We start from the raw sequence: 14,550 nt of genomic DNA on the forward strand, positions 1-14,550 counted from the left end.
ACTGCCCTGGGCACTTGAAAATTACAACAGACAATAAACAACAGATAAGCCGATTATATAGCTACAGAAGGTGATATGACTACGGATAAGCACAGGGCAGGTAAGGGCGATGGGAGTGCAGAACAGGGGCCAATCTCCCTGAGAAGGTGACCTTGGAGGAAAGACATGAAGCAAGGGAGTGAATGAGCTTGGTGCCTGGGAGAGGCAACAGCCGCAGAAACACCCCAAGGCGGGCCTGAGTCTGCCCAGTGTGGTTCTGGAGAGAGAGCAAGAGGGAAAGTGATAGCAGCCTGGGGGCAGCACAGGTGGTATAGGGCCCCGTGGACCATTGTGGGGTGGCTCCCAGCCCGTGTCCCTGCCTACATGTTGGTTTCTGGTCATACAACGACATGACTTTGGCCCTCAAAGGAGCTTAGAGTCCAGTCTAGCGGGACCCTGGGTGGTTCAGGGAAAACCGCCCCTTGAGCAATCCCGAAGGTTTAGCCCCATCCTCCTGGGCCAGCCTAATAAAGGCTCAAGTTGGTTGGCATCCTTGGAGTCCTTCTGTCACCTGGGAAGAGGCAAAGCTTCCAGAAGAGTCTTGGAAAAGCCTCCCAGAGGCCACCCCTCTGCTCTCCCTGTCTCATACCTAGGACAGGGTTCAATCCTAGGAGAGAATGTTCTGGAGCCACCGTTGCTTACCTTGCCCTCAGGAAAGTGTTTCCTCAGTGCTTTCACCGTCCTGAACCATCCTCAAGTATAAACAACACCTACTTGTAAAGAAAGATGCTGAGCCGTCCTCCAACACAAGCCCTCTGAGATATCCTGGCAGGGCCATCCCCAGACTCTCACAACCTTAGGGCATCCGAGAAGCAGAGGGCCAGGGCCTCGGCAGTCGGAAATTCCGTCTGGTTCTGCCTCAACCATCTGTGTGACCCGGAGCAGGTGGGTGCACTCAACAGGGGGGTGGCAGGGTCCACAAGAGGACTTGTGTGAACTGATTTGCATTTGAGAGCCGAATTCTGGTCCTTGACCCATGTGCACGCACAGACCCGTTTGAGAACTGGATGAAAACATGAGCTTTCTTCCCAGCAAAGGGCACAGAGGCACATGATACAACGTTTTGGATATGGTTCCAGAGAACTCCAGGTGCTATTTAATGCACAATCATAGCATTCAGACCAGTGCTGTCCAACAGAGATAGAACTGGAGCGAAATACGTCATTTAGAATTCTCTGGTAGCCACATTAGAAAAAAAGAAATAGGTGAAATTAATTTTAATAGTGTATTTTATTAATGTAATATATCCAAAACACCATCATTTTGACCTATATCAATATAAAAATCATTAATGAGGCATTTTACATTTTTTTCATATTTAAGTCTTCAAAATCCCGTGTGTATTTTACACTCACAGGATATCTCAATTCAGACTAGCCATATTTCAAGTGCTCAATAGCCACATGCAACTGATGACTACTATATTGGACAGCACAGCCCTAGACTATTAAAAAATTCTTAAGAGGTGACCTACTTTACTCAAGTGTGAAACTGCCAGGGCTCCATCAGGGTTTCTCAAACCTCACCGTGCGTATGAATCTCCTGTGGATCTTGTTAAATTGCAGATTCTGACCCAATAGGTCTGCGATGGGGCCAGAGATTCTGCAGGTCTGACAAGCTCCCAGAAGATGCTAATGCTCCTGGGCCCCACATTCTGGGTAGTGAGGGTGTACAGCAGTGGTTTTGATGGAAGCAGGACCACCCACAGGGCCCGCGAAGGGCTGGGCTGGGAGCTGCTAGCATTTAGCAGATTGAGTCAAGGGTATTCGCTATCCTTCAATGCACGGATCTGGCCTGCTTCTGCCATGACTTCTGAATGTTCCACTGGGTATTCACGTAAAGGAGGGGAAAGTCTATCATTTTCTGAAGTAAGCACTATTTTCCATAAAAACACAATCACCCCAAGGCACAGAGAGGTTAAAGGACTTGTCCTAGGTCATACTCCTTGCCACTAAAGGAGGCAAACGTGACCCAAGAAGTTGGCTTCTAGAAGCTGAGTTCTTAACCCACTATATTACACCGCAGAATGTGTGCATTTATTTGATTCTCAAAGCAATTCAGAAATAAAAGGAACAACTGATGTTTCCTTGATGAGGACTCCGAAGTTTGGAGAGATTTTTGTGATTGTTCAAGATCATTTAATTAGTTAAAGAGCTATGACTGCAATTGAGGTCTCATGACCCCTCATCCAAGGTGCTATTATACCATATATCACAAATTTAGGCATAAAGTATTCATTTAATGTTTTTGAATAAATGAATGAATGAATAAAAATGTCTGCCTATAACCAGAGACCGCATTTAAAACATCACAAAGACATCTTGAAAAAGAGAGCTAAGTTGGAGGACTTAAACTACCCAAATTCAAGGCTTCCGACAAAGCTGCAGTTACCAAGACGGTGTGGTCTCGGCGTAAAGAGGGACAAAGAGACCAGCGGAGCAGAATAGAGAATCTCCAAAAAACAAAAATCAGACTTACATGGTCATTTGACTTTCAACAAAGACACCAAAGTCAATGGGAAAATCAGTCTTTTTTACAAATGGCGCTGGAATAACTGTGTATCCATATGGGAAAAAAATGAACCTCAACCTCTATTTTGCACCATTCACAAAAATTAATGAGTTGGAGCATAGACCTACCTATAAAAGCTAAACTTTTATAAAGCTTCTAGAAGAAAACACAGGAGAAGACCTTCATGGCTTGTGAGTAGACAGAAAAATAACCATAAAAGAAAAATTTGATAAATGAGACTTCATCAAAATTAAAAGCTGCTCATCCAAAGCCACCATTATTCATTATTAATTACGCCCTGTAGGTATGAAAATGTTCACAATGAGATGTTGTAAAAAAGAGAAACCACCATCAAAGTGTAGCAAGGTTTTACCCAGCTCCCAACTTAAGTAAAATATCACCTCCACACTCTAGTGTCGTGCTCCAGTTTATCCCCCAAACCACACTTCACTCCTATCCTAGCCTACCAATCCAACTGGACATCACGATAACAACCCCTGGTCATGCATCAAGGGTATTAAATGAGACTCACGTGTCTCAAGCCTCCTGAGAATAAAGTGTCGGGCGTTGGACTGAATAAGAGATCCTCTTGCTTCAAAACAGGGCTAGTAAAGCGTCTGGGACTCTCTTGATCGAGAGGTATCAGAATATCTGGGGCGCTGACCTTCTGAAAAAAGAAACACAGAGTTAATAATACAGGCTGCACCCCAACTGTGGTGACTTCAGCAAGCACAGCTCGCATCTATTACCCGATGCCACCAATATGCAAACTTTGGTGCTAAGAGGGCGCACTTCCGTTTGGATAAATGCATACACACACACCCATGGGGCCCCGAGGCACAAATCCTCAAGCCCTGGGATATTTATGAACGGTGATGAGTGGGTTAGTTAAGGATTAGTATAAGTCGTAAAGAAATTGAAGTCCACATTTTAGCCTTCATAATGATCCTGGCATTTAATCACATGAAATACAGTATTCAGCCTGTTAGGCAGTTTCAGCTCCAATATGCTCATAAAAAGGGGAAAAATCAAAATACGTCTCTAAATTTTACAAAAATACTTTGTTAAAAAGTTGTAGACCTTTTTGAATATATACAGCTTTCCAATATGGTAGCCACTAGCCACATATGGCTATTTAAATTCCAATTAATTAAAATCAAATAAAATTAATAAATTCAGTTCCTCAGTTGCACTAGACACATTTCAAGTGCTCAGTAGCCACATGTGGCAGTGGCTGGAAGGTTCTATTGGACAGTGCTAGTGTAGAGCAATAAACACCATGGGCAAGCTGGGAAAACCTCTTATTAGCTAAAAATACAAAGTTTCTCAATTGAGACTTTAGGTTTTGATGCTGAGTTGGAAGCAGAACTTAGAAATATAACAGATGCACCATAGTCATAATTTCATAATTTTCATAAGTGAGAATGTTAGAGAACAAATGAAAGAAATGATTACCTCGAAATTACTGTTTATGCTCAGTCCCCAGAATGTCAACTCAATTCCACCAGACATTTCTAAGCAACACTATATTCAGTCCACCACTCTAAGTCCTAAGGAAGAGGAGGAGGAGAGAAGGAGAGAGAGAAGCGGAAGGAGGAGAAGATACAAAATCTGTTCTCCAGGCACTCACTAGCGGGCAGGTAATAGACACGCCATTAAAATGGAGCCACGAGCCAAGTCAACGGGAAAGAGGAGAGGGAGGGTTTAAGCGGAAAGGGGCATCTGGGATGACCTTCAGTGGGAGTGTGACCTGAGAGGGGTGTTGAAGGCTGGCTGGGGAAAGACCCAACGTAAGGCACCCCAGGTGGAGGGGCTGTCATGACGGTCAAGTACGGAGCTTGTTCCCAGACCTGCTAGAGACCAGTGCCACCTCAGAGACTCAAGAGGCTAGACAGAGACGTGACACGAGAACATGCACACACAGTGATGAGTGAGGTTGTCCAGGGACCAGGTGGCTCGGGGGACACTAAAGGGTGGGCACAGGGGAGGATACAGAGGCTGGAGGAGCTGGAGATCCAAGATGAGGATTTCAGGAATGAAGGGTGTTTGAAGAGGAGAAAAATGTATGAGAAAAGGCTCGCCTGAAATTAAAGAAATGCAATTTTTCAAAATTGCCTATCAAATTAACAAATGTTAAAATAAAAAGTATAAACTCTAGTGCTGGCTGGAGTGCCGGAAAGTGGGCTACTCTCCTTCTGAGTGCCTTCAGAGGAGGGCAATTTGGCAGCGTGAATTAAAAGCCCTAAAAAGTAGCTGTTAAAAGTGGCAATGTATATTTATTGACATGGAAAGAATTAAAACATAATGTTAGATCTTCTTTTTTTTTCTTTTTTTCTTTTTTTTGTTTTTTTAGAGTGGAAGACTGGCCCTGCACTAACTTCAGTTGCCAATCTTCCTCTTTTTTGTTTTTTTCCTCCCCAAAGCCCCAGTACATAGTTGCATATCCCAGGTATACGTCATTCTAATTCCTCTATGTGGGATGCTGCCACAGCATTCCTTGATGAGCGGTGTATAGGTCCGCATCCAGGATCCAAACCGGCGAACCCCAGGCTGCCAAAGCAGAGTGTGTGAACTTAACCACTCTACCACGGGGCCAATCCCAGATTTTCTTAAAAAAACAAATTATAAGAGTGGGTGACACTTTTGTAAAATGAGTGTATGTGCATAGTCAAAGTGGCTGTCCCCAGAGTCTGTGTTTTCTAAATTTTCATCAGTGAGTAGGCATAGGTTTTGTTATACAGAAAAGCAATAAAAGTCATTCCTTTTAATTAAAGAGAAGAATAGAATTCTGGTCAAGAATTCGACAAAATGATTGAAGAGGATGACTTGCAAATCAGCCACCTGGCTCATCCATCAGGGGGTCCCTGGGGGCTGCACACTGGTAACGGGGGGATTGCAGGCTGCAAGGAAGTTAGGAGCGCACAGAGGGAGGGCAAGGGTGAGGACAAGAGCACTGGCAGCGAGAGCTGACGACATTTCCGTGAATTTTGGCCGTGATGAAGAAATGGAAGGGCAGCTTGATGGGGAATCCTTCAGAAGCTGTTTTTATTTTTTAAGATGAGGAAGATTGGGACATATTTGTAGGTTGAGGAGAAATGGTCAAAGAGGGGGAAAACTGCAAGATGATGGAACAAGGTCCCGGAGGAGGGCAAAGAGAAAGGAGAGCCAACGCCCAGTGGAGGGCACCGCCTTGGGAAGGAACGTCCATTTCTAAAGCAGGAGGAAAGGATGACTAAGAAGCCAGAGAAACTCAAGTGGGAGGAAGACGTCAGAGGGTTCTCCTCCCGCAAACCCTCCTTCTTCTGAGCGTGTTGGGGAGAGGCTTTGGGGAACATGGAAGATTCCACTGGTAACAGCATATAAGGAAATTGATAAGTAGTCAGGCCCAGATAGAAAGAATAAAGTGGAGCTAAATATTAATATAAAGCTTTGTACCTCCTAGGTGCTCAATATACAACCATTTAATTCAGTCTTCTTTAAAGGAACATAGTTTTTGAATCACAAAAAAACTGATGATGGAAAGTTCCAAAAAGGAACAAAGAACTATCTTTTTAGTAGCGATCACATGGCAGGTCAAATTCCTACTCTAGGGGCCACCGTGCTTCTAAATGCATCAGGATCCTGGAAAACCTTTAATGAAGCTTAAACACAAATATAAATATTTTGAAATTATTTGATAAGTCGATACTCTTCTAAAAAATATGCCTATTTTGATTGACTAAGGAATCCAACTTGAAATCTGGTGTCCCACTCTTCTCCAGTAAATTCAGAAGGACTTGAATGATTTTGTCAGATTCAGTGTCCTATTAAAGGGCATCAAGATGCAAACAGAAGGCATTTTTTTCCCTGTGATTTTTAACGTATTTCAATAACTATCTAGTTTGGGCCAGATTACGGAAAAAAATGATTGCCCCAAATGAAACCTACTCTGCAAAGAGTATTAAGTTTAATGTTATATGCTGGAAGATCAACAAACATCAGATTTGACTTGATCAAATTATGGACTCTCGACCCACGCAATATGTGCGTTTGGGATTTTTCTGATCTTAGATAAGGGAAGGAAGAGCAACTGTGGCTGCCTCTGAGACTGCCTCTGAGGGTTGCTTTTTAACAGAAACATTCACTCGGGTATCAGGAAAATACCCAGGCTGGGCTTGGCCAATAACACATGCTCTGAGCCATGTTGAATCTCAGCTGACGAGTAGACCACCTCTCCTGGGACCATTGGCAGGATCAACTGCCCTTAAATCTGAGGACCAAGTGTTTTAACAGTTGAAACCCAACGCTGCTGCCTCCCTTCTCTTGCTGCTCAGACTCTGAGGTGTGGCCAGCAGGTGGGGAAAGAGAAGATGGGCAGGGAGCACCACGCCCTGGGGTGGGCTGTCTCTTTAGATCTTAGGCTACATGGCAACCTTGACATCATACAAAGGGGTACAGAATGATATAAGGCCTTCTTCTCCAGCTCTGTCCTCGATCTCTCTCCTCAGAGAGGGCCCCTCCTAACCACTTTGTATGCCTCCTTCCTGGATAACAGGAGTGTGTCTTTATGGCCCATATGGATCAACCACACATTAAAGAGATGTGAAACAAAATCCCACTGGGGTGCACGCGAAATCTCAAAGGAGAAGGAAGAAGAACTCACTTCTTGAAGAATCCTAACCCAGCTGCTTAAGGGAGGGTCTTTGCAGAAGGATTTTCAGAACATGAAGCTCAAACTTAATGGAGAAGTGACATGGAAGACATCTGGAGCTCTTTTCCCAGTTAACACCCCGGAGTCACCATGTGGCTTTAAGAAAAGTATCCGATAATTCTGTGCCTCAGTGTTGCCACCTGCAAAGTGGTCACCACATCTCCTACTTCCAAAGGGCACCACCTTGTGTGCTTAATGTTGGCAAGATGCTCCCCACAAAATGTGTGATTTTTGTGAGCTCACCAGCTAAGGCATGTGTAATTGCAGTCTGATAAACGTCCTATTTAAAGACGTACTCCATATTTCAACCCAATCGTTATTTAGCCTTTATAGATCATGCCACGATTGCTAAGAACTTTATGAACATTTGGCTAAATTCTCCTTAAAACAGCCATATCTTCCAGTGAGGTGGGGAGAGAGAACACCTGCAAAAGTTGTAAGCCTGTCTGGCCAAGAGCATGGCAGTGAAGTGGACACACAGGTAATGGAGTGTCTACACGATGGGGACGCTCTAGCCACGGCCTCCCCTGCTCCTCCTCGCTTCTACCCTTGAGCTCCCCGGTCCCATCAGACAACCTTGCAACTGCCCAGCAGGCTCATTCCACATGCACACGCAGCAGGGGAGGGTGAGTGCCACGGATGCCACGTTATGTCAGCTTCCATATGCCGAAAGCTAAGCCTGTGGATACTTGAGCTGCCCCATCACAGGGCACGTGACATCAGAGTGGGAAATGTGCCAGTCTCTAACTTCGCTGCCACCTCTCCTAGCAGGTGTTACAGGTGAGGTCTCTGAAGCAGGCTCCACCCGGCCCTGCCACTTTTGACCACATTACTCCTTGGTCGTCTCTTTGCCCCAGTGTCATCTTTAATGGGGACAGTAATAGTATAGACCTCACAGGGCGTTTTGAGGATGAAAAAGTTAAATGCCTCTCAGGGCTTTACACCAAGAACAGTGCCTGGTACTCTGTCAACTCTTAGCCAGTGCTAGCATCAGAGTGGCTTCAGCCCACCCAGGCGAGGAAGAGAATTATTTGAGCTTTCAGAACCCCCATCCTGAACCCTCTTTCTTCAGTGGCTTTTATTTATCCTTCTTATGTGGGGCATATGATGAAGAGGGTAAGAGTTTAGAATTTAGAATGATAGAAACTTAGGTTCTGCCCCTAGCTCCGCCTTGCATATGTGACGTTGGACAAGTTGGTTAACCTCTCACGAAAACACAGGTTCTAGATCTTTAGCGTGGGAGTAACAATATCTTCTCTGGATTTTTATGAGAATTAAATGTGACAAAGTATGTAACAAAAGCTGCCATCATTCCTGGAACATATCATTTTCTAAAGAGATAGTAACCCTTTCCTCCATCTCTTGACTCAGGGATGGTGGTTGGGATGGTGTTGCTGTGGACCCTGGGGAGCCGAGGGAACGAACTCTTGTTTGCGCTTTAGGGTTTCAAAGACCTTCCAAATACATTTCACTTCTCTAGACACCTTGCTCCTAAAGTGAGGTCCGAGGGCCAGCAGCATCACCTCACCTGCTCACCCATGAGCTCCTTAGAAACATATCCAAGATTCTGCATCTCATGCTTGCCCCAGAGGTACTGGTTCGGAGTCTGCATTGCGACAGCATCCCAGGTGACTCACATATATCCTAAAGCTGAGAATCGCAGCTCCAGCGTTCACCCTCCAAGCTGAGACTGCCCACCACTTTCTGGTTATGTCACCAGGGGCATGTGACTTAATCCCTCTAAGCCTCAGTTTCCCTAAATGTAAAATAGGGCCAAATGTAATACCTACTTCACGGGATGATGTGAGGATAAAAGGAAATAGTCCAAGTAAAGCTTTTAGTACAGAGTCTGGCACATAATAAGAAACGCTGGCGATTTAGATAACTTAAACAGCAATTTAGATACTATATTATGTCAGGGGATCTTTACAAGAAGCCTGTGCTATGGGCAGAACACGTATTATCACCTTCATTTCACGGGGGGCACACTGATGCTCAGGGAGTTCATGTGACGTGCCCAAGGTGGCGGGCAGCGGATGGAGGCAGGATTTGAAATCTTGAGAGGGTGTTTTGGAAGTCCCAGCAGGAGAGTGAGGCTAAAGCATAGTGTGTCTGGGGACATCTCAAATAGAGCCCACCATGGTAGAGACGGGGCACCTGTCCTGTCCAGCCAACTAAAGCAGTCATATCAACCCTGGAAACAGCCAGGTGGTGGCACCTGTCATAGCCAAGTCACCCCAGCTGGGCTAGAACCCAGGTTTTCTGATCCAAAAGTCGGCTTTCTCTCACACCCAGTGCCTCTGCTTCAGGCTGGCTCAATCCCGCTAGAAAGCCAGAGGAACGATTTCCCTAAAAGCCTCAATGAGGTGAGGTCGCTCTCACGGCTCCGAGACCTGGAGAGAACCTCCCTCAGGACTGCCCGTCACCATGCTGTATTTGTGTCTTCAGCAGCTCCCAGCAGAGACCAGGACGGAGTGCCAGCAGAGGTTATCAGAAGTGAGAAGTTGGAAATAGGAAGTGGAAAGGCCCCTCGACTCTCAGCAAGGGTATTCGCAGACCCCAGGAATAACCTGGCATGTCTTGGCCCTGCAGGCAAGCCCTCTGCCTTTGCTGTGGCCTTGAAGCCAGCTGGAGCTCCTGTGGACACGTGGAAGTCCCAGGGGCTCGCAATTAGGCTGAAACCTTTCCCTATTCTGAACCGTTTTCCAAATCGACCTTGAATTTTGACCTTCCTTTGGCCTCCCCATATAAAGGGGCTTCAAATCACGCTTTCAGACTGCTTAATGTTTTGCTACAAAATAAAAGGAAAAATAAATCTATAGCGAGAATGGGCTGGAAGGTGATCTTGTGGTGGCCTGGTGGCCTCGGGGAATACCCTGATGGTGACGTTGATGGCAGTGTCAGACTGGCTCCTTCTCTCCGACTGGCCCGTGCACTGCCTGGGCCCCGTGGCTAGGAGTTGCTTGTCAGAAGTCATGTCATTCTGGGACTTGGAGAGCTCTAGAAAAGAAATACAAGGGATGACAGGTGGCGGGGCACAGATTTGCGGGGCTCGAGGGAGCCCGGCTCCAGGATTCGTGCGACCACACGAGGAGGAGCCCATGGTCCCACGAGGGCAAGACCATAGAGGAGGGAGGTAGCGTGCCCAGCGCCGAGCTCTGGGGTGTGGGGGAGCAGGGACGCCCCCGGAGAGGCCCCAGACACTGCGGGCTAGACTCGGGGCACCCTGCGCTGAGCACAGGGCAGAAGAGCTGGATTCCTAAAAGGTGACTGTGCAGCCACATGCCTCTGTAGGTGGGCAGCCACCGTCAGCCGGGAGACCTGACCCCGGTCACTCTGCATTCTGGGCCACATGTCATGAACGCGTGGTTGTCCAACACAGACAAGCCTAACAAAGCAGCCAGCACTGTAGGGTTCTTTACAAAGATTTTATAACTAAACCCCATTTCTGGTGGTGAAAGCAAGATCTGGGGTATGCTTACAACTATTTTAGTAAGCAAACCCTGAAAAGATGACTTTAACGTTTTTTGTTTTTCAGGCTAACCATGGTCTACAATAAAGATGAGGAAGCAAGAAGGAAGCAACCCCCACACAGGAGTGAGGGAACCACCTCAAAGATGGTCTTGTCCTCCCCAAATGCCTGGCTTTTCCCAGGAGAGCCTTGTCTCTCTCAAAAATGGGCCTCGACACTCTCTTTAGCACAGAGATATGGGGGGACACAGGTTAGGGGGTTTCAGTCAACATCGGTGGCCGAGAGGGGGTGCTGCTCTGCTCGTGAAGTCCCCTGCAAGGATCGGCTCTGGCTGTCCACCCGGGTCTGGGGCTCTATTATGATGTCATGGTCCTAATACTCAGGTAGTAAACTGACAAATCTCAAATGTGTGAGTACGTACAGGGAGGCGATGGGGCTAAGCACGCCCAAGTATACCCGTGCATGGGTCCCAGTGCATGTGGGAGGGCGAGTGGGAGGTGGGACAAGATGAAACGTGCGTCCTGCCTCTCTGGGAGCCTGACTGAGGGATGCCAAGGTCGGAGTTAACTCCAAGGAGTGATTCCAGAGTGGCAGTGGTGGGAGGGAATTCACAGAAGGCACACGAATTTGGGTAGAGGCTGTGAATCTAGAAAAAGATGCCGAGAAGTTCCCATAAGAAGCATCAGCGGGAAAGAGCCAGCTGCTCAGGGCGTGGGTAGCACTACTGGAAACCGTGTCCGAGGCTGATGTGGACGCAGCGTGACATCTTCCAAGAGCCTGGGGTAGCGACAGGGGTGGTTTTCAACCTCCAAGCTTTATGAGCAAAGAGGCCATGAAATTTGGCTGCTCCCCACTTCGGAAGCAGAGGAGGGAAGACTGTCGCATGAGACGTCACTTCTCTGCTTATCTGAAAAGCAGTGCTTTGATTTCCACTGTCGTCACGGGACAGCTTAGACGGGGCTCATGGGGAATACAGAGGACTAATTAAGATCGAGTACTGAGATTGTCTCAGAGGCAAGGTACAGCACGGAGACTGTCCACCCGTACCTGCAGAACGAGGGCTGCGGAATGGATGAGGAATGAAACAAGCACAGCGGAACAGAACGGATGCCCAAGACACCCCAGCCCACTAAGGACCTGGGTCGCTCTGGGCACCTCAGGAGGCCTGCCATGGGGCTATTCTCTAGGACTCGCATTTTAAGATAAAGAGGAAAAAATATCTGAGCAGAAAGAACGTTGAAGGAGACAAGATTCTAAGCAGCGGCAGTTCTGGGTTCCTTGCATGTGCAAATTGCACGCATTCTGCTAATCCAGGAAAATAAATTCACCGAGGAGAAAAGGAGAGTGGACAAGTCATTCTATACAAATGACAGATATTGGGCCCCACCCTGCCTGAAAGGTTCTGATTTTCGGTTCACTGGAATCGTATCAAAGGTTCTGGTTTTTGAGTCATTGGAATCAGACCATTCTGCTTTCTTTGTTGCTCCTTGGGAGAGGCTGCGATGGGTGCCAGTGCTAGCCGGAGGTCTGCATCCAGCTCCTTTCCCCCCCGGTGCTGAGCTACGGCAGGTCAGGGGTCTCCTCTTTCCCCAGGGAGCCAGAGCCCTGCTCTGTGGGGAGACGGGAGAAGGGCAGGGGGCTGTGGCTTTTCCCAGGAACCACAGACAGAGGTCATCAGCCAGGCCTTGGCCAGTGGGCTGGGCTGGCCCAAGCAGTGGGGCAAGAACACATGGAGAAGCATCCACTTACTTTTCATGTGGGTGGTAACAGACAGAAACAAATTTTCCATGGACTTATTAAATCCTTTAAACTGACCAAGTTCTTGTAACTAAAACAGAGACAGAAGGAAAGACAATGAGAGTTATGTCTGATGACCTGTGTCTGCCCCAGCAGCCTCCAGGACCAACCCCAACACTGGCCGGTGTGTGCAGGCGTGTGGGGATGTGTGCATCTGGGCATGAGCACTCGGGGTACAGCTGGTGTGTGTGCATGCATGTCTAGGGGAGGGCACCATCCTTTCAAGAGGCAGGGGTCCTCTTTGCTCAGCTTTTCTCCTCTGAGTTCTGACACTGCATTAAAGACAGGGGCATCATCAAAGTGATGTTGACAAGATAACTACCTCTTAGAAATAATGACTGACATTTCCTGGCTCAAGGATGGCACCCAAGTAAATTCTTGCTTCTTTAATCGCCTTTCTCTTACAACCCATCCCAACTCAATATGGAGGGGATGCCAACACAGGCAGGATGCCTGTGACACAGGGGCTGATGGTGGTACCAGGCACAGGTGACTGGCCTGGAGCCAAAGATTACTTCCGCCTTCCAAAGCAGAAGGAAGATAAAGTAACAAAAATGAGATCACTTCCCTCTGCAAGTCTCATCCATCCATCCATCCATCCATCCTTCCATCCATCCATCCATCCATCCTTCCACCCATCCATCTGTCCATCCTTCCATCCATCCATCCATACTTCCATCCACCCATCATCCATCCTACCATCCATCCATCCATCCTTCCATCCATCCTTCCATCTGTCCATCAGTCCATCCGTCCTTCTGTCCTTCCGTCCATCCATCCATCCTTCCATCTGTCCTTCTATCTTTCCATCCGTCCATCCACCTGTCCATCCGTCCATCCATCCATTCATCTATCCATCTATCCATCCATCCACTAAATATGTCTTGAGCACAACAGTGCTCGAATAACTTTGGAGAATTTAAAATCTCAAGAAGGAAGTAGATGGTCACTCCAATTTCAATTGGAAATTGGAAAAAGAACGTATATATTTTCTCCCTCTCACCAGCAGATGCGTACATTCTCCTATGTACAGATATGGTTACTCCTTTCATTCACAGAATAATAATAATGAAAATAATTAAGGGCATTGTTTTCATGGTACTTTATAGTTTCCAAGTACCAGCATAGACATTATTTCATCAATTGCTCACACCAGCCATGGGAGGCAAGCCAGGGGAACATAATTATTTCCATCTCTCAGGTGGAAAGCCGGGTAACTATCCCAAGATCACCTGGCTAATTTCTTTGGACCTGGCCCTGGTCTACTTTCCATGAGCACCTACAAACACTCAAAAGATACACACACACATTTCCACAGGCACCCCTACTCTCACACACCTGTGAATCAACCTGCCCCCAGACACACTGCAGCCCAGCCAGACCCCATTCAAGGGCACAGCGCACAGTTAGGGAAGAGACTCAATGAATGACGGGAGTAAAGAGATGAGGATGCGGGTGCAGGTGAGGACACGGGGTGCAGACAGAAGGTGAGTCGGTTGACAATACGGATGGTCCTATGGCCCCCAAAGCATGGTGGCGGCACAGACACTGGACAGGGCCCAGCAGTCGGGCCGGCATTCCCTGCCTCAATTCATGACCCGCTCAAGCCACAGCTGGACCCCTTTGCCATGAGGTTCCTGGCACAACCACTCAGGTCCCCTTCTTCCTCTCTCTCTCTCTCTCCCATTTCGCCTTCCCTAGGGACGCACAGAGAACAGACACATTACCTTGCCAGGGCTGCCACTGCACCAGCTTTCGCTGAGAGGAGGCGGGGTAGGAGGAACCACAGAAATTTTACTGCGAGGAAAAATACAGGAAAAGGAAATAGGTTATGAACCACATAAATATTAAATACACATCTTACAAATACGTGAGATTCGTCATTGTCCTGTAATTCAAGTTCTCTGCTTTTTATTTTTAGCTCCTCACTTTTTAGCAGAAAGTCCAGCAGCCCTGTTTGGATCTGCTCCTTTGTGCAGGGCATTATTTCCCAGTATCTGAATGTGGGAAACAAGCGTCACAGGGTCTAATGTCTGCGCAT

At 47.2% G+C, this 14,550-nt stretch overlaps 1 protein-coding gene across 13 annotated transcripts in view; it reads right to left on the minus strand.

The window, feature by feature from the left end:
- Positions 1-14,550, minus strand: part of SYTL3 (synaptotagmin like 3) — an 86,192-nt gene that overhangs the window by 24,200 nt on the left and 47,442 nt on the right. For 11 of the 13 annotated variants that reach the window (XM_005608113.4, XM_023632891.2, XM_001501005.6 and 8 more), the window contains 4 exons: positions 14,237-14,306; positions 12,462-12,540; positions 10,116-10,240; positions 3,083-3,217 (listed from right to left, as the gene is read on the minus strand). In XM_005608113.4, the coding sequence (XP_005608170.2) occupies positions 3,083-3,217; positions 10,116-10,240; positions 12,462-12,540; positions 14,237-14,306 (409 nt within the window). The remainder of the gene's footprint in view (positions 1-3,082; positions 3,218-10,115; positions 10,241-12,461; positions 12,541-14,236; positions 14,307-14,550) is intronic. The other 2 variants (XM_023632895.2, XM_070256296.1) reach the window with 1 other exon arrangement.

Source organism: Equus caballus, chromosome 31 (assembly GCF_041296265.1).
Source record: "Equus caballus isolate H_3958 breed thoroughbred chromosome 31, TB-T2T, whole genome shotgun sequence".
Taxonomy (NCBI): Eukaryota; Metazoa; Chordata; class Mammalia; order Perissodactyla; family Equidae; genus Equus; species Equus caballus.